This window comes from Scyliorhinus canicula, chromosome 7 (genome assembly GCF_902713615.1).
Source record: "Scyliorhinus canicula chromosome 7, sScyCan1.1, whole genome shotgun sequence".
NCBI lineage: Eukaryota > Metazoa > Chordata > Chondrichthyes > Carcharhiniformes > Scyliorhinidae > Scyliorhinus > Scyliorhinus canicula.
Window position 1 is genome coordinate 197,543,894 of NC_052152.1, and position 23,359 is coordinate 197,567,252.

The 23,359-nt window shown below is 43.7% G+C and overlaps 1 protein-coding gene across 2 annotated transcripts in view; it reads left to right on the plus strand.

Moving 5' to 3' along the window:
- The window catches only part of hm13 (histocompatibility (minor) 13), a 72,668-nt gene that overhangs the window by 32,815 nt on the left and 16,494 nt on the right, over window positions 1-23,359 (plus strand). For both annotated transcript variants that reach the window (XM_038803662.1, XM_038803663.1), the window contains exons 8-11: window positions 657-740; window positions 8,109-8,145; window positions 10,524-10,626; window positions 12,061-12,146. In XM_038803662.1, coding sequence (XP_038659590.1) covers window positions 657-740; window positions 8,109-8,145; window positions 10,524-10,626; window positions 12,061-12,146 — 310 coding nt within the window. The remainder of the gene's footprint in view (window positions 1-656; window positions 741-8,108; window positions 8,146-10,523; window positions 10,627-12,060; window positions 12,147-23,359) is intronic.

Sequence of the window (23,359 nt, forward strand, 5' to 3'; positions counted from 1 at the left end):
GGGTTTCCTCCGGGTGCTCCGGTTTCCTCCCACAGTCCAAAGATGTGCGGGTTAGGTGGATTGGCCCAGATAAATTGCCCTTAGTGACCAAAATTGCCCTTGTGTTGGGTGGGGTTACTGAGTTATGGGGATAGGGTGGAGGTGTTGACCTTGGGTAGGGAGTAGGGTGCTCTTTCCAAGAGCCGGTGCAGACTCGATGGGCCAAATGGCCTCCTTCTGCACTGTAAATTCTATGTAAATCGTTCAGGTGAGACATTAAACCAAGGCCACATTCAGGTGAATGTTCAGGTGAATGTAAAAGATTACATGGTACTATTTTCAAAGTAGAGCAGGGGCGTTATCTGATGTTCATTAATTCCTCAATCAACATCACAAATATGTTACCTTGTCAATATTGCATTACTGCTTGGGGTTGGTTACCATGTTTTCTACAATAGTAACTTCACTTCAATAGTGCTTAATTGGCGGGTAAGTACTTTGTGACATCCAGTGGTTGTAAAAAGAGATATATAAATGCATGTCTATTTTTTTTCTATTTGAACGCATGATTGTTTCTTTCTCCCAACACTCCCTTTCCTGTGCTGTAACCCGAACTGAAAATTTGATGGAAATGTTTTTGCCTCTTTCCTCTCTGATTTTAATCCTTTTTGTTTTAGTGGTTTTCCCTCAAGATATTCTCGAGAAAGGACTTGCAGCCAATAACTTTGCAATGCTCGGCTTGGGGGATATCGTCATTCCAGGTAAGAGAATGAATCTCAGTGAGGGAGTATATATGTGCACTGTGTTCCCAGCTGAAGTGTTTCTTTAGTCTTCCGGATCAAGCACCTAGTGTCAAGCCTCTCAATTTAAAAAAAATAAATTTAGAGTATCCAATTATTTATTATTTTTCCAATTAAGAGGCAATTTAGTGTGCCCAATCTACCTAACCTGCACATCTTTGGGTTGTAGGGGTGAAACCCACGCAGACAAGCCTCTCTCAGTTTTACTGCATGAGCTTGAAGGATTTTGTATTTCTGCAGCAGCTTCCAAGTCGCGCATGGTTTTCTGGAAACAATTAGACTGCCATTTTGAGATATTGTGACTTGGGAGACAATTGCCATTGTGACTTGGGAGAGTATTAAAGAAAGGTGCAAGACTATGTTTAGCTTGCGCTGCTTGATGTTGGCAACACTGGGTTTGAAAAAAGTGTTCTGTAATGCACATCTGCATAAGAGTATCCAGATGATCTATTGGATCTATTTAATACCACTGTAAAGCATGGTACCAGAATTGAGAGATTATAGTTGTCAAGATCGATTAAACCGGTTTGGGATGCTTTTCTTTCTAGGAAATGAAGGGTGAGGGATGATCTAATAGAGGTCTTTTAGATTCTGAAGAAGCTTAATAAGAGTAGATGTAGGGAAGGGGTATGTGGAACCTGCTGCCACAGGAGTACTGAAAACAAATAGTATAGTTGCATTTAGGGGGAAGCTAGATAATAAGAGCAAAAGGAATAGAGGATTCTGCTGGCAGAACAGAGTTAAAAGGAGTTGGGAGGAGGTTCACATGGAGCATGGACCAGTTAGCTGGAATGATCAGTTTCTGCGCTTCATTCTTATGTAATCTTTCCAATCTCCATTCTAAAGAACTTTTCATTTGAATGTTCTGCGCAGGTATGAGTCCTTGGTGAGTTGGTTGGATGGGAGTAAGTGTGTTCAGCATTGCAGTAACTGGATAATGGTAGTGCAACAGACATGGGCAGTATTCAGGACAAATTTCTATTGGATTGAATTCGGTTTGAGATGTGCTAATGCACAGTATTCTAGGGTGCAGTTCTTCCCACTAGAAGGGAGAAGCCTAGTCAACTTGGGCTACCCAGAAATCTTGCTGATATCAGTGGCTCTTTAGGTAGTTTCCTGGTTGATGTTGGAACACTGATATTGATTGGTTCTGTGTCTCACAAGTGGAAACGAACAAGTGAGAGCCTGCTCACACCAGGATTGTTTGACAAGTTGATTAAGAGCTTAATGTTTGTAGAAATCCACTTCCATTTTTAAAATTTTCCCAAAGGTCTTGATCTGGTGCCTTGCCTCTCAAAGCAATGGAAGAATGCAAACAAGTCGAGGATTTTGCAGCTTCAAAAACTCGAAAGGCCGATGAGGTGTGCAGCCGATATGGGTGTGCAGCACTATTGGACGAGAGTTGTATTCTATATAGTCAAAAGCAACTTGTATTTGTTTTTTAAAAAACTTTTATTAAAATTTAAAGTGCCCAATTCTTTCTTTCCATTTAAGTCGCAATAGAGCGTGGGCAATCCACCTACCCTGCACACCTTTGGGTAGTGGGGGTGAAACCCATGTGGACGAGGGGAGGAGATGAAATTCCACTCAGGCACTCACCCGGGGCCGGGATCGAACTGGGTCCTCGGTGCCATGAGGCAGCAGTGCTAACCACTGGGCCACCTGAGAGCAACTTGTATTTATATAGCACCTTCAACATAATAAAATATCCCAAGATGTTTTACAGGAGCATCGCAAGGCAAATTATCATACTGAGTCACAAGTCAGATGACCAACAAGATATGTTTTAGGAGTGTTTTCAAGAAGGAAAGCCAGGTAGTGAGTTGTCGGGATGGATTCCAGAGCTTTGGGGACTATGCTACTGAAGATTTGGGGTGGAGCAATTGTAATTGGAAATACATGCATAAGAGGCCAGAATTAGATGAGCGCAGATATATTGGAGTGTTGTGGGGTTGGAGAAGATTATCGATATAGGGAAGGGTAATGTAGTGGAGGAAATTGAAAGACAGAATGAGAATTTTTAAATGAAAACATTACTTGGCAAGGGCCTGGGATCCTGAGAGAAGGTTCAGCAGGGAAAGATGAACAGACAAAATGAGAAGAGACATCAAGTGATTCAGGATGGTGTAGAATTGCTAGACCAGTTAAGTCACAAGGGAGTTTGGCAAGATTGGATGCTATTTAACTTAGTACAAGGAGCCTGAAGAACAAGGCGGATGAGTTGAGGGCAGAAATTAAAACATGGGGGTTTGATGTCGTTTCTGTCACTGAGACATTGTTGAGAGAGGAGCAGGATTGGCAGCTCAATATTCCAGTATATAGGATCTTCAGACAAGACTGGGAAGGCGGTGAAAGAGGAGGGGTTTTTTTAGGGGATAAAGTGCAGCAGTAAAGAGGGATGACATCTTGGGAAGCTGTTTAAATGAAGCCATATGGGTAGAACAAAGATCAAAATGGAGCAATCACATTGCTGGGTGTTTTATAGACCCCCTAACAGTCCAAAAGAAATAGAAGGGCAGATATGTCCCAGGTTCGATTCCGGCTTGGGTCACTGTCTGTGCGGAGTCTGCACGTTCTCCCCGTGTCTGTGTGGGTTTCCTCCGGGTGCTCCGGTTTCCTCCCACAGTCCAAAGATGTGCAGGTTAGGTGGACTGGCCATGCTAAATTGCCCTTAGTGTCCAAAATTGCCCTTAGTGTTGGGTGGGGTTGCTGGGTTATGGGATAGGGTGGAGGTGTTAACCTTGGGTACGGTGCTCTTTCCAAGAGCCGATGCAGACTCGATGGGCCGAATGGCCTCCTTCTGCACTGTAAATTCTATGTAAATCTATGTATAGGGCCTCCAATCAAGAAAATGGGTGGGACCAACAAATCGGTGATGATGGGGTATATATATATAAAACATTGGATAAGGAGAAGAAAGGAGGCTTGTGGCAGATAGAGGGCTCAAAACAGTAGAGAATGTGCAAGAGGGAATTTGAATTAGGAGTAAAAAGCAAAAATCAATGGATCCTGGCAAGTAAAAGGAAAAATACTAAGTTGCTTTACAAGTTTTTTAAGGGGGGAAAAAAGGGTGCAAAGGAGAGTTTTAGCAATGAAGAGAGATTGGATAGACTGGGATGACTTGGAGCAGAGGATATTGAGGGGGGGGGGGGGGCATGATTGATGTATATAAAATTGAGGGGCATAGATGGAGTATAAAAAATAAACTTTTCCCTCTTGGTGGAAGGATCAATGACCAGTGTGCATACATTTAAGGTGAGGGGCTGTGAGGAAAAGCATTTTCACCCAGAGGGTGTTGGAGGTCTGGAACCCACTGCCTGAAAGGGTAGTAGCAGCACAGACCCTCATGACATTGAAGAAGTATTCAGATGTGCACTTGCGATACCCAGACACACAAGGATATGGGCCAAGTGATGGAAAATGGAATTAGAATACTTGGGTGATTTGTTTTTTTATTACTTTATCAGAGTTACAAAGCCAAAGCTCAAGTGGTTGGACAGGGGCAAACCCCTAATCTAGTTCCTTGCCTGCTCCAAAAATTAATTCAAATTCAAACTAATTCATGGTCCCCACAAGAGAGACATACCAGATCCCGGCATTACACCAAAAGACCGCAAAGCGATGGGGTAAGGTGATTGTTTTAGACTGGTGGAGAGGCGATGGGCTAAAGCGTCTCTTCTATGCGGTAGACTTCGGAATCTATGGCTTGATTGGGAGCCTGTGTGTGTGTGAATGATTGGGAACCAAAAATGCCACTGGGCAAACAAGCTACAGGTATGTATTTCTCCACAGTTTAATTGTGATGTATTTCCACGTGTTTGGCACCTTGCTCCTAAAAATATCACTTGTCGTGATTTGAGTGAAGGATTTGGGTTAATTATCTATGAAGAACTTCCACTGGCAGATGCAGTATAAATGTGAGGTTATCTGCTTCGGGAGCAAAAATAGGACGGCAGATTATTATTTGAATGGTGTAAATTGAGAGGTGGATAATCGGTGAGACCTTGGTGTCCTGGTGCATCAGTCACTGAAAGTAAGCACGGAGGTACAGTGGGCAGTAAAGAAGGCAAATGGTGTGTTTGCCTTCATAGCGAGAGGATTTGAGTATAGGAATAGGAATGTTTTACTGCAATTGTATTGGGCGGTGGTGAGGCTACACCTGGGAGTATTGTGCGCAGTTTTGGTGTCCTTATCTGACGAAGGATGTTCTTGTTATGGAGGGAGTGCAGCGAAGGTTTACCAGGCCGATTCCTGGGATGGCGTGGCTGTCATATGAGGAGAGCCCCAAGTCGGTCAGGATTATATTCATTGGAGTTTTGAAGAGCGAGAGGGGATCGCATAGAAACCTATAAAATTCTAACAGGATTAGACAGGGTAGATTCAAAAAGAATGTTCTCATTTGTGGGGAGTCCAGAACTAGGGTCATAGTTTGAGGATAAGGCGTAAATCTTTTAGGACTGAGGTGAGGAGAAATTTCTTAACCCGGAGAGTGGTGAATCTGTGGAATTCACTACCACAAAGTAGTTGAGGCCAAAACAGTGTGTAATTTCAAGAAGGAATTAGATACAGGGCTAAAGGGATCAAAGGATATGGGGGAGAAGGTGGGATCAGGGTATTTATCAGCCATGATCCTAATGAATGGAGGAGCAGGCTTGAAGGGCCGAAGGGCCTCTTCCTGCTTCTATTTCCTATGTACTTATTAATGCCCAGAAAATGAACACCTTGAACTTGGAGCACTGTCTGGTGTACAAGAGCTTTAGGAGAATTCAAGTTTAACATGGTCTGGGAGCCGGAAATAACCAGGGCCATGGAGGGATTCTTCAGCCGTGCCTGCCTGGTGACCGGAAGTTTCCACCCGAGATCAGCCTGAGGTCCCCGTCCCACCCGTGGTGATCTTGCGAAGGGTGCGGCCGAAGAATCCAGCAGCATGTCAACAAACTTTAAACCGACAAGTTCACTAAACTGAGAGAACTAACACAAAGTAATTCAGGAAGTTTTTCCACAAGGAAATTACCTTTATTAAACATAAAAATAAATTCTGAGCATTTCAAAATATACACTAACGATCAGCACACTTGGACTCCAAGCAGGATGCTAAATAGATGATATAAAGTAATTGTAAATTGGATTAGGATCATTAAGGAGTCCGTGGATATTGCACAGATACGAAAATAGGGAAGTGGGACTAGCTGCAAAGCTCTTTCAAAAAGTTGGCACAGATGGAGGGCTCTCTATTCCGTGTGTTCTGTGTTCTATGATTATTTATCAAAAGGTTCTTCATAGATTGGGTACTCCATAGATGGGAAAGACTTCAATGTAGCTTAGTGGAGATCAAAACTATGAACTAATTTAAGAAACTAAGGTGGGACTTTTAACATCTGTTCAGATTAACTAATTTAAAATGGGGCCAAATGCCCTTGCGCATCTGTAATTATTTATGTTCAACTCTGGTAGCGTGAGCCATGTAAAAGTACTTTTAATTCCATCGGAGCAGCAGTAGTTGTGCCTTGGTTAGGATTATTCTCCTGGAGAATGGGGCTGGGAAAATTGTCGTGTATTTCTTTTCTTGATGCTGTTCCGTGATTCCTGTGGCAGTGACAAGAAAGCATCAGGTGATGGCAGGATTGGTTTTGGTTGAATGCTCTCCACAGTTGTGTGTAATGTTGATCCTTCACCATTGTGTCTGCGGAGAGGGGTGGGGAAGGCGGAGGACCTCCTTGTGAACCTGGCCTGACGAAGTGTGCCATTTCTAGGTCCAGACAGCGGGCAATCGAGAGGGTCGTCCGGCCAGACTGTCTGCCCCTTTTCCGCGGCTACGTTCGCGATGGAGTGTCCTTGGAAAGGGAACATGCGGTGTTCACGGGCACCATCGAGGCCTTCCGTGCCCGGTGGGCACCGCAGGGGTTGGGGTGCTTTATTGACCCCCTTTAACTGCACTCTTATTTGATGTTTTTAAGTTTCCGTCGATCTTTGTTCGGGCAGTGCCCGTAACAGGAGCGGCCCTTTTTTGTTCTTTGTCCCTCAGTTTGGTTTAGTTTCCTTCTGTTTTGTTGGTGGACCTCAAAAGAGTGACCAATCCATCTGTCCTGCACATCTTTGGGTTGTGGGGGCAAAACCCACGCAGACACGGGGAGAATGTGCAAACTCCACAAGGACAGTGACCCAGAGCCAAGATCGAATCTGGGACCTCGGCTCCGTGAGGCTGCAGTGCTAACCACTGTGCTGCCCGAGATCCCCACAAATACTGGGGGGATTATGTGCAAACTCCACACGAACAGCGAGGGCGGGATCGAACCCGCGTCCTTGGTACTGTGAGGCCGCAGTGCTAACCACAGTGCCATCATGCCGCCCTCTGTCAACGGCAACAAGCATGTTAGAAGTGTGTTGGGGCTAATGGGGACACTGCTTTAACCTACTTTAACACCCAGGTTTCTCTGAGGTCATTATGTACTTTAAGTCTGGTGGTGATGGATTTTGATTTACTGTCATGTGTACCGAGGTACAGTGAAAAGTATTGTCTACAGTCCAGACAGTTTGTTTCATACATCAAGAACAAAGGATATATGATAAATACACATAGTACATATATAGACATCGGGTGAAACATACGGAGTGTAGTGGTACTCAGTATGCGTGGAGAGGTGGAGAGATCAGGTCAGTCCATAAGAGGGTCATTCAGGAACCTGGTAACAGCGGCGAAGAAGCTGTTTTGAATCTGTTAGCACGTGTTCTTCAGACTTTTGTGTCTCCTGCCCAATGGAATAGAGAATATTCCAGGGGTCTTTGATTATGCTGCCCAATTTCCCAAGGCAGCGAGAGGTGTGGCCAATCAATGGATGGAAGGCGGGTTTGCGTGATGGACTGGGTTGTATTCACAACTCTCTATAGTTTCTTACGGTCTTGGGCTGCGCACTTGCCATACCAGGCTGTGATGCAGCCAGATGGGATGCTTTCTATTGTGCATCTGTAAAAATTGGTAAGAGTTCATGTTGAAATGCCGAAATTCCTTAATTTCCTGGGGAAGTACAGGCGCTGGTGTGCTTTCTTGATCATAGCTTCACAGTGGGTGGACCAGGACAGATTGTTGATGTGCACACCTAAGAATTTGAAGCTGTCAACAATCTCCCCCTCGGCACCATTGGGGTGTGTACGATACTTTGCTTCCTGAAGTTAATGACCGACTCATTAGTTTTGCTGATGTTGAGAGAGAGATTGGCGCACTGGATAAGTGGTGACCGTTCAAAGTTCTTTCCAAGGTTGTAGTTAACTGTAATCACATTACAATTTAATTTAGAGATTAATCTAATCCTATTTTTAATCTAACCCTAGGCATCTTCATTGCTCTTCTGCTTCGTTTTGATGTGAGGTAAGCTGCTTGAATACATGAATGAATGTAACCAGAATCTTCCACTTGGGTTGTTTACATAAGGGAAGAAGTTTGCCCTATATTTGTGAGTTGATAGTGGACTAGGATTGTTAATCCTCACAATCAGCCAGTTATTCATAAGGTCATAAAATATAGGAGAAGAATTAGGCCATTCAGTCCATCGAGTGCTCCGCTCTATGCCCCTTATCTGTTACCTACAATGCTACAGGCCAAGAGCTGGATTGCGAAATCAACCAGGGCATCTCCTCTCTAAAACACGTGACCTAGGAGCAGGAGTGGACAATATAGCCTCCCGAGCCTAATTACCGTCAGTGTGACCGTGGCTGATCCTATCCTGGCCTCAACTCCACTATCCTGCCCATTCTTCATAACCATTCAACCCATTACAAATTAAAAATCTGTCTAACTCCTCAAATTTACCAATGCCGTGTATAGTTGCAACAACACTCCCTTACCTTTTATACTCCATTCCTTTGGCTATACATACCGATATTTCATTTGCTTTCCTTATTACCTGCGGCACCTGCATGCTCGTTTTCTATGACTGCATCGGAGCACCCCGAAGTCTCTCCCCGTTTAGATAACTTGTCTTTCCATTTTTTTTTTTTATAAACTTAATAGTGCCCAATTCATTTTTTCCACTTAAGGGGCAATTTAGTGAGGCCAATCCACCTAGCCTGCACATCTTTGGGTTGTGGGGGTGAAACCCACGCAGACACGGGGAGAATGTGCAAACTCCACACGGACAGTGACCCAGAGCCAGGATTGAACCTGGAGGCAGCAGGGCTAACCCACTGTGCCATCGTGCTGCTCTGGTCTTTCCATTTTTTTGACCAAAATGTATGACCTCACACTTGTCCACGTTAAACTTTATCTGCCACATTTTGGCCCACTCCTAACCTATCTATATATCCACTTGTAAGGTTCGTTTTTCCTGATTGCAGCTTGCTGTTCTACCTATTTTTGTGTCATCTGCGAATTTGGCTATAGAACCTCTGTCCCTGTATCCAAGTCGTTAATATAGATTGTAAGTGGCTGGGGCCCAATGACTGAACCCTGTGGCACCCCACTAGTTACATCTTGCCATCCAGAAAAAGACCCATTTATCCCAACTCTTTGTCTCCTGTCCGTCAGCCAATCTTCTATCCAAGCTAGAATTAACCTTCTGTTCGGCACCTTATCAAACGCCTTCCGAAAGTCCAGATATACTACATCTACAGGATACCCATTATCCACTGGGCTTTTTAGATCTTCGAAGAACTCGAGCAAATTAGTCAAACGTGATTTCCCTTCATAAAACCATGCTGTCTCTGATGGATAGCGCCTTTGGCTTTCCACATGTCCTGATGTTACGTCCTTGATAATTGATTCTAACAATTTTCCTACAACATACATTAAACTGTTGTACAAATAAAGTAGTAGAACTAAAAAGGCCAATTTAGGTTTAAAGGAAGGTGTTTGCAACTTCAAGGAGATAGAAGTTGCCCATGGTAATAATGTTTTAACTATGAAATTACAAATCTGTAACTTTTTAGAATTGAAATGTTTCTATGTGTAAAATAAAATGTATTCAAACGTGCCATGGCATCATCTAGCTACTTGATGTTCTGTGGTTTTTACAATGTTGGAAATGTTAAGTATATAGACACCACATTGTCTACAGTTGGCCTCTTTGTGCACCTCAGTTTCACGTGCGCAATTTTATTTTCCTAATTCACAGAATGGAAAGGGCCACCTCCCCTCCTATCCTGTTCATGAAGACATTGGTTTATTTTCTGTAGCATGGTGCCTTCTGGTATCTCCCTATTCCTCATGTGAGACAGGATGGTGAATGTTGAACAGGGAGACTTTTCGACCTCATTCCTGCATTTTGTTCACTTGCACCAGACATTCTCTGTTCTCTTCCTCCCATCCTAAAGAAGAACTAGGGATGGGCACTAAATGCTGCCCAGCGACGCCCACACTTTAATTTTGTTTTTAAACCTGGAACATTGAGGCCAATTGCAGGATCATCCTGGCCAAAGCTTGGCAATGACTGCAGATACCATGTGGGAACCGTCTTGCTCTTGGGTGAATGTACAAAGCTGCTGAGGGAAATAGTTGCAGATTAAACTGCAAATTGCTGTATTTGTTGTCCGTACACTGAGGGAATAGCAGTCGGCATACAAGGACATAAAATATCTATGGTTTATTTTAAATTCGGTTTATTCTTTATTTCATCTGCAGGTTGTGCTGAGGAGATTCTTGAGTGAAAATTCAGAATGATCATGTCTTTCCAAATTAAAATTCTGCTGAAAGGTATTATGCATGAAATACCAACCTGTCTTTTTTTTTCTCTCTCCCACCTTCTGGCCCAGTTTGAAGAAGAATAGTCGAACATACTTCTACACAAGCTTCTTGGCTTATATCTTTGGTCTTGGACTTACTATTTATGTAATGCACACTTTCAAACATGCTCAGGTGAGTTGTGCTTCATCGTCTTCTATTTTGTAGTTTTTTTGATTCTCATTGCCTATACTGGGTAGATTGCAACTTTTGCAACCAATGTTGGTTGCTGCTTAGTCGCTTACTTTGACTTCATTGTCCTCCCATGAAATATTCCAAACTTCATCTATCACAACATGCTGCTACTGATTTATTTTCTCCCTCAAGACCATCAGGCCATAAGATGTAGGAGCAGAAGTAGGCCACTCGGCCTATTGAGTCTGCTCCGCTTTTCGGTGAGATATAATTCATAACTTACCTGTTAGCAGGCTGTGATGCATCCTATCTGGCTGCAGCAAAGCCTGGTATGGCAACTGCTGGGCCCAAGACCGCAAGAAACTTCAGAATTGTGAACACAGCCCAGTCCATTACACAAACCCGCCTCCCATCCATTTACTCCATCTACACCTCCATAATCAAAGACCCCTCCCACCCGGCTTACTCTTCCAACTTCTTCCATCGGGCAGGAGATACAAATGTCTGAGAACACGCACAAACAGATTCAAAAACAGCTTCTTCCCCGCTGTTACCAGACTACTGAACGACCCTCGTATGGGCTGACCTGATTAATACTACACTCCTGAATGCTTCACCCGATGCTGGCATTTATGTAGTTACATTGTGTACCCTGTGTTGCCCTATTATGTTTTTTAAAATTCCTTTTTCTTCCCATGTACTTTTTTAAAAAATAAATAAATAAATAAAAAATTTAGAGTACCCAATTTTTTTTTCCAATTAAGGGACAATTTTGCATGGCCAATCCACCTAACCTGCACATCTTTTGGGTTGTGGGGGTGAAACCCACGCAGACACGGGGAGAATGTGCAAACTCCACATGGACCGTGACCCTGGGCCGGGATTTGAACCCGGGTCCTCAGCACTGTAGGCAGCAATGCTAACCACTGTGCCACCATGCTGCCCCCTTCTTCCCATGTACTTAATGATCTGTTGAGCTGCTCGCAGAAAAATATTTTTCACTGTACCTTGGTACACGTAATAATAAAACAATCCAATTCAATGAAGAAAAAAAAAGTGTTTTTTTTTTTACCGCTTCACCCGCCAGAAACTATCCAGGAATTTACTGGTGAAAACTGATTTTAAAGGCCACTGTGCCGATAAAGAACCTTCTGTTCTGAGAACATTGAACTGCATGAAGAAAGGAAGCAACAGTGAGGAATAAAATCCAAATCATTTACAAATACACAGATACGTTTTCCAAGGTAGTGGAACATGATCATGTTGCCTGCCGCACGGAGAAGCATGATTGAATCCACTCTGAAAATATTTTGTGCAATCCCATCCGTCGTTTTGCAGCAAAAAAAAGAAACTCGCTAAAGAATTTTTATTTTCTAAATCTTAATATTTGACCGGCACACTGGTTATAAAGTATATTGTGTTTTTGATCGTCAGCCTGCTCTGCTGTACCTGGTACCTGCCTGTATTGGATTTCCAGTCGTTGTTGCTCTGGTTAAAGGAGAACTTACTGAGATGTTCAGGTAAGAATTTGCACTAAACTGTAGTAGGTGAGGAGTGTAGCTTACACTGAGACTATTGTCAGCTGTGCACTAAATCTCTACAATTGATTTCTCGTGCAAGTATACGTCGCTCTTTTGCAAAACTACTGGGCAGATCCTGATTTCTGTGGCACAGCATCTTGGTGTTGCATGTATACATGTACGGCACGATTGTGTCTTATACCGGTGGAAAGCTTGTTCCCTTGTGCACAGCCATCAAGTGTGTTTCACTTATATTTGTGGTGGGCTATCTAGAATTTTGCTATTGACATTGCGCCTGCAAAGTTTGGATCCTGTATGTTGCTCCCTGCATAATGTCCACTGAACATATATGATGGTTTACAGTTTGACATGACAAGAGTTGTGTTGACATGAATTCTACTTAAACTACTTCACTCATGGAGTCTTTGCTTCAGGATTATCCTGTAATGTGTATCTTCCACCACAATCCTGTATCATAAATGCAGTATCAGGCAGCATGTGGCACAATGGTTACCATTGCTGCCTACAGCGCTGAGGACCCGGGTTCGAATCCTGGCCCTGGATCACGGTCCGTGTGGAGTTTGCACATTCTCCCCGTGTCGGTGTGGGTTTCACCCCCACAACCAAAGGATGTGCAAGTTAGGTGGATTGGACACGCTAAATTGCCCCTTAATTGGGGAAAAAAAATCTAAATTTTAACAAAAAAAATAATAAAATAAAAGCAGCTATCTCTCAGTAACACCAAGAACAGCCATGCCAGATGGTTTTTTTTGGGTCAGGGAATCTGAAGTCATTTGTATTATTTACCTGGTGTCTGTGGGACATTCCTGGTTTGTGTGGTCCAGTACTACATTCTGTCGTACAGTAATCCTGTGGAACAAAATCTTGCGATACATTTTAAATGAACAACATAACGCTGAGCGCTACTCCTCAAACAGTCCAGTAGGCCGTGTGCTGTTAAGATTTTGACTGTACAAACCAGGATGATTTCTGCTTCGTCTTCCAATTTTAGCTTTTTAAAAAAAAAATTAATTTAGAGTCCCAATTCTTTTTTTTTCAATTAAATGGCAATTTAGCGTGGTCAGTTCACCTACCCTGCACATCTTTGGGTTGTGGGGTGAGACCAATGCAAATTCGGGGAGAATGTGCAAACTCCACACGGGCAGTGACCCTGAGCCGGGATCGAACCCGGGTCCTCGCCGCCCTGAGGTGGCAGTGCTAACCACTGCCCCACCGTGCTGCTCACCAAGGTTGGCTTTCCAGAATGATGGTAGTAATGGCCTCTGTCCGTCTGAATTTTGGGTTAGCGTGAAAGCATCCAATGGTCCCACTCTAGATCCTATTCCGGGGACACGGATATAATTGTTTATATTGTATGTATACTGAGGCCTGGTGAGGATCTCTCCATTCACTGAGTAGCCAACCAATGAATACTGAGCCTGTTGTAGATCACTGAGGGTGCAATTGAATGGGTAAAATACAGCCCTCCAGCACCTTTGTCTGTAATGAGTGGCAATCTTCATAATTGGGGAGAAAGAAAGAGGGTGGTGGGTGGCACTGGTCCCAGCTAGGTAGATCATGATTTCTTCATCTTGAATGGAACGTAATTCTGATTTCCTGAAGCGATAGTTTCACTCTTGACCTTGCCTTTTGAGATGCAGCCTTAAAGGCTGCTGACATGCCACCTAAGCTCTCAATCAAGAAGGCCTATTGAAATGTGTTTATTTCAATGATATGGGTGGAATTGGGGTGTTGGTGGGGGAGGCAAATGGAAATGACAAAGTACACCATCAATTAAGGCTAGCAGTCCACATGCCTGCATGCAGTCCACATGGACTTCAGGTATTCATCATTAAACTGCGATTGTCCTGCCATAGAATTTTCTTTCAACTTTTCTAATAGCCAGTGGGATGAATGAAGCAAAAGAGAAAATGCTGGGAAATCTCAGCAGGTCTGGCAGCATCTGTCGGGAGAGAAAAGAGCTCACATTTTGAGTCCAGGTGACCCTTTGTCAAAGGATGAAAGAAGCATGTTGGCATGGGACGTTACTGAGATGTTGATTTCTATTTTCCAAAACTAACAGTTGACCATGGAGAGAAAGAAAGGACATTGAACCAGGAAGAGTAGAAGTGCTGCTACTTATCGTGAAAGACGTTGATTCATTTTCTGTTTGTTTAGAAATGCTACTACTTCTGGACCAAATCACCGAAAACAAGCTAGTCACCAAGTTCTTGTACATCAAGTGCCACCCAGATGGCTCTTGAATGGTTAATTTCCCAGCTGAGTAAGACTGTTAAGTGTGTATGTGGACAGGGCAGCACGGTGGCGCAGTGGTAGTACTGCAGTCTCACGGCGCCGAGGTCCCAGGTTCGATTCTGGGTCACTGTCCGTGTGGAGTTTGCACATTCTCCCCGTGTTTGCGTGGGTTTCACCCCCACAGCCCAAAAGGGGCTGTTTAGCACAGGGCTAAATCGCTGACTTTGAAAGCAGGCCAGCAGCCCGGTTCGATTCCCATAACAGCCTCCCCGAACAGGCGCCGGAATGTGGCGACTAGGGGCTTTTCACAGTAACTTCATTTGAAGCCTACTCGTGACAATAAGCGATTTTCATTTCATTTCATGTGCAGGGTAGGTAGATTGAACATTCTAAATTGCCCCTTAATTGGAAAAAAAATTAATTGGGTATTCTAAATTTATATATTTTTTTTAAAAGCGTGTATGTAGACCAGTGGGTTTTCTCAACAGCTGGCACTTCAAGCATTCAGAACAGAAACATTTGCACAATGCTACCTTTCCAAGAGTGAAATGGTTAGATTTCAGGAAGCATTTTGGAGATCAGTCAAAGCAAAGGAGTACATTCTACTCTAATTGCTTGCTGTCTTTCTCAACTTATAACGGTTCTCAAAATGTCGGTTGCTTGTACTGAAATACCATCAAAGTTGTTGCCTTGCAGAGCTCGCCACAGACTCTGTGGGCCTAGCTGATAGTGTTTTTCTGCAATAATGCTTTTTCTGAGATTAGACTCCTGAATAGTTCTCGAGCCAGTCTGAAGTTATAAGAAGCAGAATCAGGGGCAGGTCTCCACGCGGCAACGAGTTTAATGCTTCAATCCAGGTACCAGATTTTTGTGCTTTTTTTTTTCCAGATCGAGATGGGAATCCTTTTGAATAGAAAATAAGGCTGAATTTTTCACTGACTTTTTTCTTTTCTCTTTTAATGACACTAATAATATTGTGTTAATGAAACTAATAATATTGCCACTAAGTCAGTCATCCCAATGTACTGCAACAGGGCCAGAGATTTGTGCTTTTACTTTCTCAGCCATTCAAGCCGTGAAATGTTGTTTCCCTTTTTTTCCCCACAGCAAGCTATCAAATGTCTTGGGGTATTCAATGGGGGTTTGGGAGGGAGGTGCCGGATAATGTTACATGCATTATTGTGTGTGTATTTTGGTAATTGCAAGATCATGAGTGGGAGCAGGAGGAGGGCAGTCGGCTCCTCGGGCCTGCTCCACCATTCAGTAAGATCATGGCTGATCTGATTGTGGTGTCAGCCCCCATGACAGTCTACTCCCAGAATTTGTCTAACTCCGTCTTGAATATTTTCAATGACCCAGCCTCCACTGCTTTCTGTGGAAAAGAATTCCAAAAACCAATGACCCTCCGAGAAGAAATTCCTCCTTATCTTGGTGTTAAATGGGAGCCCCCTTATTTTTAAACTTTGACCCCTCGTTCTTGACACCCCCCCCCCCCCCCCCCCCCCCCCCAAATGGCATGGAACATCCTCTCAGATCTACCCTGTGGAGCCCTTCAGAATCTTGGAATGTTTCAATAAGGTCACCTTTCACACTTCTAAACTCCCATGAGTATAGGTTCAACCTTTCTCCATAAGACATCATCTTCATTACAAGAATCAGCCAAGTGAACCTTCTCTGAACCAATGCAGGTATACCCTTAAGTAAAGAGACCTGATCTGTACAATGCTACAGGCGTAGCCTCACCAATACCCTGCACGGCTGTAGCAAGGTTTCCCTTTTATATCCCATTCCTTTTGCAATAAAGGCCAATATTCCTTTTGCTTTGCTAATTATTTGCTGTATCTGCATGCTAACTTTTTGTATTCATTGCAAGTTATGCTGGTTGGCTTGAGCATTAAAATCTGATATCAGTGGCTCAGAAGCGAAGTTTCTATTCTCGAGACTTGCAAGTTAGGAAGGTATTGTGTTTATTCCAGATCTGTGCAGAAATAACTGATGTAATGATGAGCACGATGGACGTGGCCTCCGTGCACTGGAAGTGTGTTCAGGCATTGAATCATAGAATTTACAGTGCAGACGGAGGCCATTCGGCCCATCGAGTCTCCACCGGCCCTTACAAAGAGCACTCTACTCAAGTCCACGTATCTACTCTATCCCTGTAACCAATAATCCTCACTTGACTTGTTTTGGACATTGGCATGGCCAATCCACCTAACCCGCACATCTTTGGACTGTGGGAGGAAACCCACACAGCCACGGAGAGAATGTGCAGACTCTGCACAGACTGTGACCCAGCCAGGAATCGAACCTGGAGCTGTGAAGCAACTTTGCTAACCACAGTGCTACCGTGCCGCCCACAGATGCCAAATGAGGATATTACCAGGCCCAGGCTTGGTATTCATAGTCATCCTGCCACATAGACATGACTTCGTGTGACTGAAGACCACTTGTGTGTTGTGTCCTAATTGGTGTCATTTGAGACTATATCCCAGTGAGTCAGGACTAAAAAAAAACACAGTAGTATTATTTAAGAAGTGATTGTTACTTTGAAGAGAAACTTCTGGGTGAACTTGTAAGAGTTAATTTCCTATACAGCTAGTCTAACTTCATATCAAAGGCCACAGCAGCAAAGAGTTCCCTCACATTGACGATGATTAGTGCTCAGTGGGCCAGCTGCAAGGAGAAATTTGTACTCTTGGCTGTTCCCAGGGAATTGAGCAGCAGCAATGCCAAATGAGCACCTGCTTTTTTGCTTTGATGTTTAATTAATCCAGAGACACAGCCATAGACTGATGGCGACCTTATTCTGAGCCTATTGTGAACACCTGAAATTCAAAATACAGCTGTTTGCAGAAGAAAAACATGAAGGTATATTCTTGTTTTGGGTTGTCAAAGTGTACTGTGGCCGCTGAACAAAGCAATTTTTTTGGTGTGTCTATTTTTTGGCTCTGGGACAGAAGAACTGCAATCCCAGTGCAGGTTTACAGGACAGCAGAAACCAATGTCATAGAGGTTGGTTTAGTCATGGTAAAAATGGGAACTGCGCAGTTTAACTGCATTTGGTTCCTCCTTTCTAAAAAGAGGTGGTTTGTGATTTTAGCTGTTTTGAGAAATGATCTTCTCTTTTGTATGCTTTCATTCACATACAGCATCTCGACGCTGCTTTTGGAGCCTGGTTATCTTTTTTAAAATGTTTTTTTTTTTAAGAATACCCAATTCATCTTCCAATTATTGGGGCAATTTAGCGTGGCCAATCCACCTACCCTGCACATCTTTGGATTGTGGGACAAAACCCACGCAAACACCGGGAGAATGTACAAACTCTACACGGAGAGTGACCCAGAGCCGGGATTGAACCTGGGACCTCGGCGCTGTGAGGCAGCAGTGCTAACCACTGTGCCGCCATGCTTCCTGGACCCTGATTCATTTGAGCGATTTGTTGTTGTTGCACACAATTCAAATTCTGTGGCTGCCGATTTGGCTGTCCTGGTGGAAAAATTGTATAAGATGTTAGTGAGGCCACACCTGGAGTATTGTGTTCAGTTTTGGTCTCCTTACTTGAGAAAGGATGTACTGGCACTGGAGGGTGTGCAGAGGAGATTCACTAGGTTAATCCCAGATCTGAAGGGGTTGGATTACGAGGAGAGGTTGAGTAGACTGGGACTGTACTCATTGGAATTTAGAAGGATGAGGGTGGATCTTATAGAAACATATAAAATTATGAAGGGAATAGATAGGATAGATGCGGGCAGGTTGTTTCCACTGGTGGGTGAAATCAGAACTAGGGGGCATAGCCTCCAAATAAGGGGAAGTAGATTTAGGACTGAGTTTAGGAGGAACTTATTCACCCAAAGGGTTGTGAATCTATGGAATTCCTTGCCCAGTGAAGCAGTAGAGGCTCCTTCATTAAATGTTTTTAAGATAAAGATAGTTTTTTGAAGAATAAAGGGATTAAGGATTATGGTGTTTGGGCCAGAAAGTGGAGCTGAGTCCACAAAAGATCAGCCATGATCACGTTGAATGGTGGAGCAGGCTCGAGGGGCCTACTCCTGCTCCTAGTTCTTATGTCTTATAATAAAAATGGCAATAGACGTTTGAATAACTGTGCCTTTCGTGCTCAAATAAAAATATCTTTAGGTTTCTTGAATTCCTCAAATGTGAGCTTGTTATTTAGTTCAACTATCTTCATTAAATACATTTTCAAAAGCTGGCTTGGGTTTCTAATCTCAGTCCTAATCACAACTAGCTGATGTGATTTTTCTTTGTCTGCGCTACCTTACATTGAAGTCAATCTAAGTGTTAATAATTCTTCTTGAGAGAAAGAACTGTGATGTTTCCTAAATTTGCTTTTCACCACTGAGCCTGTACACATTGCCCTACTCTTCTGGAAGTTGTTACCACCTATACCCTTTTCTATACAGTTGGATCATTTGTCCAATTATATTTTCTCCTTTTAAGATGTGAACATAAGATCTTAAGATCCTGTGCCTGTCCACTCAGGTAGTTGTAGAGCCTGAGAGTACTATTTGAAGAAGAGTCAGGAGATTTTCCTGGTGTTATGGGCATCCAACATCACAAACTGTTTAATTAGTTATTTGTCCTGCTGCTGTTTTGTGATCTGGTTAGCTGTAAATTGGCTGCTGCATTTCCCTATAACAGTAATTTGCAAGCTGTGAAATACTTTGGAGTAGTTTGAGTTAGTGAAAAACAAAATATAATTGCAAGTTTTTTTTTCCTTTGTTCGATAGGAATATTTTAATACAAAACTCCTTGAGTGTTTTTTTTAATTGGAGTAATTTTAGAATTATTTCCATGTATAAAAAGGAAGTGAGGGCAAGATCAAGCCGCCACGTCTTGGGGAAGACGTCAACCGCGCATGCGTGGGTTGGAGCCGGCAGCCCTTGTGACGTCAGCCGCGCATGCGCGGGTTGGAGCCGGCCAACTTGCGCATGCGCGGCTGACGTCACTTAGGCGCCGCCGTCGCGTCATTCTCGGCGCGCCGCCTTGACGCAAGCATCGAGGCCCAGCGGCTGAGATTTACAGAGCAACGCTCCTAGCCCCCTTGGGGGGTTGGGGGGGGGGGGGTTGGGGGGGGGGGGGGGGGGGTGAATAGGGTGTGAGGAGCGGCCTCCGAGGCCGTCGTGAAACTCGGCCGAGTTCACAACGGCCTTCCCGATGCCGCGCGGGAGTGGAGAACTCCGCCCTGTGTAACTCTGCCAGTTAGCTTAACATCTGTCACTGGGAAAATGTTAGTCCATTATAAAGGATGTAATAGCAGAGCATTTAGAAATACATAATATAATCTAGCTGAGTCAGCATGGCTTTGTGAAGGGAAAACCATGCCTGCCAAATGTATTATTTTTAAGGATGGCAAGCCCATAACTAGTGGAATGCCACAGTGCTGGGGCCACAGTTATTTACAATACATATTAATGACTTGGGCGAGCGAAGTGAATGTACTTGTGCCAAGTTTGCAGGTGATACATAAATAGGTGGGAAGGCAAGTGGTGAGGATGACGGACTGCAGAGAGATATAGACCGGTTTGGTTAGTGGGCAAAAACTTGGCAGATGGAATATAATGTAGGAAAATGTGTAGTTATGCATTTTGCTAAGAAGAATAAAGGAGCTGATGGCTCAGCAATTTGGGTGGGGGGGGGGAGCGGAGTCCTCGTGCATAAGTCACAAAAAGCTAGCACGCAAGTTCGGGTAAATGGGAAGACAAATGGAATGTTTGCCTTTATTTCAAAGGGAATGGAATACTAAAAATATGAAAGTCTTGCTGAAACTATCCGAGGTACTAGTTAGACCACACTTGGAATACTGAATAGTTTTGGTCCCTTTCTCTAAGGAAAGATATACTGGCATTTGAGGCTGTCCAGAGAAGGTTCATTCGGTTGATCCCGGGTACGGAGAGATTTTCTTATGAGGAGAAGTAGATGCTGAGAAGTTCTTTCCTCTTGTTGGAGATCAAGTGCCAGAGGATATAATCTCAGAGTAAGGGGTCACCCATTTAAGACCGAGATGAGGAAGAGTTTCTTTGAGGGTAGTGAATCTGGAATTCTTTACCGCAGAGAATTGTAGAGGCTGGGTCGTTAAGTACGTTCAAGGCTGAGATAGACAGATTTTTAATCAGGAATTGAATCAAGGGAAAGGCAGGAAAGTGGAGTTGAGGATTATCAGATCAGTCATGATCTCACTGCATAGTGGGGCAGACTAGACTCATTGGGCTGAATGGCGTACTACTGCTTCCGCATCTTTTTGTCTTATTTATTAGAATGTCTTTAAGTGTCTAGCTTCAAAGTGTGTGATCTGGCTTGGATTTCCATATTTTTTGCTGTTCAATAATTGCAGGGATTAATTTATCTTTAGGCTTCCTAATAAATTAAATAGAGGTTTTTAGAGATCTAAACATTTGATGACTACAGTAATTTAAGTGGTTAAGATCACCTTGTTTCTTGAGAAAACACCAAGCCACGCATTCCTGAAGGTTCTTAGTCAGCCAAGTTGGCTGATCTCAGCCAAGAGATCAACTGAGATGCTAAAATAACTCAAAATCTCCAGGGTACAAGAGAAAAGTCAGCTAAGGTTCCCAGTTGTAGATGGTGTCCAGTGACTTATTTAATATTCATAGGTGCACTTTAAATGAAATGAAAATTGCTTATTGTCGCAAGTAGGTTTCAAATGAAGTTACTGTGAAAAGCCCCTAGTCGCCACATTCTGGAGCCTGTTCAGGGAGGCTGGTACGGGAATTCAACCCTGCTGATGACCTGCCTTGGTCTGCTTTAAAAGCCAGCTCTTTAGCCCTGTGCTTAAAGTGAGTACAGTTGCTGGAATGACCTCCATGGTCGACTTAATGTCAATGTTTAATATGAGGAACGATCTGTGAAATCATACTTCAGCAATAATCCGTATGTTCAGGAGAAGGAAAACGGAAATTGGCAAAGTTTGCTTCTCTATTTAAATGGAATGCTACACATCACATTTGGGCAGTTGGGCAAATTGTTTGTGGTGCTTGACTTTGTAAATGGGTGGGCAGCACGGTGGCACAGTGGTTAGCACTGCTGCTTCACGGCGTCGAGGCCCCAGGTTTGATCCCAGCCACGGGTCACTGTCCGTGCGGAGTTTGCATATTCTCCCCGTGTTTGCATGGGTTTCGCCCCCACAACCCAAAGATGTGCAGGATAGGTGGATTGGCCACGCTAAATTGCCCCTTAATGGGAAAAAATGAATTGGGTACTCTAAATTTATTTTTATAAAAGACTTTGTAAATGGTGCATTGAATATTAAAATAAGGAAGTCAAGTCGTTACAAATCACTGGTTAGATCTCATCTGGAGCGTTTATGATTCTGGGTACCACACATTAGGTAGCATGTATTGCAGATGGGACAAATGTGAGTTATTGGGATGTAATCTGTGGATCAGTTAGTCAAAATTCACTCATCTTGACAGAGCAAGTAGGGAAAAACTGTTCCATCTGATCAGAAGTTCAATAACTGGAGGCCGTAGAACTCGAGGGGGAGATTTCTTTGCTACCCCACAGTGGTAAAATATGGAACGCACTGAAGGGTAGTGAGAAGAAGCAATTAGGTATCTACATCAAGAGAACTAATTGGCGGAGTTGCCTGGGGTCAGAGGAAAGAGACTGGGATGTGGTGCTAAATTGGAAAGCTCTTTCAAAGAGGTGAGGTAGGCACAAGAGGCTGAACGGCCACTGTTTGTTCTCGAAGATTAAGTCTATGACTTCTGCATCATTAATGTTTTGCACTGCATGAAAAAATGTACATAGGTTGTCATCATGATGTAGAAATTACACCAATAATATTACATTGAAGCCTTTTAAAGACTGAGCGTTTAGCTACCTTCAATCTCCCTTGGCTTAATGCCAGTTTTTGTCTAATTATGTTCCTTTGAAGTGCCGTGGGACATTATCATCTGCTTGAGGCAGTTCTTCATACCACCACATTTCTCCACACAAACATTGTGTGTCCCTCCTGTTGTTTCAGTCATTGCAAAGCAAATCTGTGAATCGCTCTATACGTAAACATTTCTGTGTTTTTTTTAATAAACTATTTTAATGAGGAATTTTTTGGCATTGTAAACAGTAGAATTACAGAATGAGAAAACAAAAGGACTGTACAGTAAACAAAGTACATAGTGCAATTGCCATTGCCAGCCCCACCCAGATCTGCCTAATTGACCCCCTATACTACATTCCCCTAACACCCCCCCCCAAGCTGACGATTAATTCTCCACAAAGTCAATGAATGGTTGCCACCTCCTGACGAACCCTAACAACGACCCTTTCAAGGCGAACTTGATTTTCTCTAAGCCCAGGAAACTCGCCATATCTGACAGCCAGGCTTCCGACTTCGGGGGCTTTGAGTCCCTCCAAGCTAGAAGTATCCGTCTCCGGGCTACCAGGGAAGCAAAGGCCAAGACGTCGGCCTCTTTCTCCCCCTGGACTTCCGGGGCCCCTCAAACCCCAAAAATCACTACCTTTGGACTCATTGCCACCCTCGGTTCAGTACTCTAGACATGACGTCCTTGAACCCCTGCCAGTATCTCCTAAGTTTTGGACAAGCCCAAAACATATGGACATGGTCTGCTGGTCCTCTCAGACACTTTACACACCTGTCCTCTACACCGAAGAATCTGCTTATCCGGGACACTGTCATGTGGGCCCGGTGGACTGCCTTAAATTGAATCGGGTCAAGACTGGCACATGTTGCAGTCCCAATTACCCTGCTCAGTGCGTCCGCCCACAGGCCTTCCTCAATCTCCCCTCCCAACTCCTCCTCCCATTTATGCCTCAGTTCCTCAGTCTGCGTCTCCTCCGCCCCCATGAGCTCCTTGTAAATATCCGAGACACATCCCTCCCCCACCTATCCTCTGGACACTACCCTATCTTGGATCCCCCTTAGTGGCAAGAGTGGAAAAGATGGCACCTGCCTACGC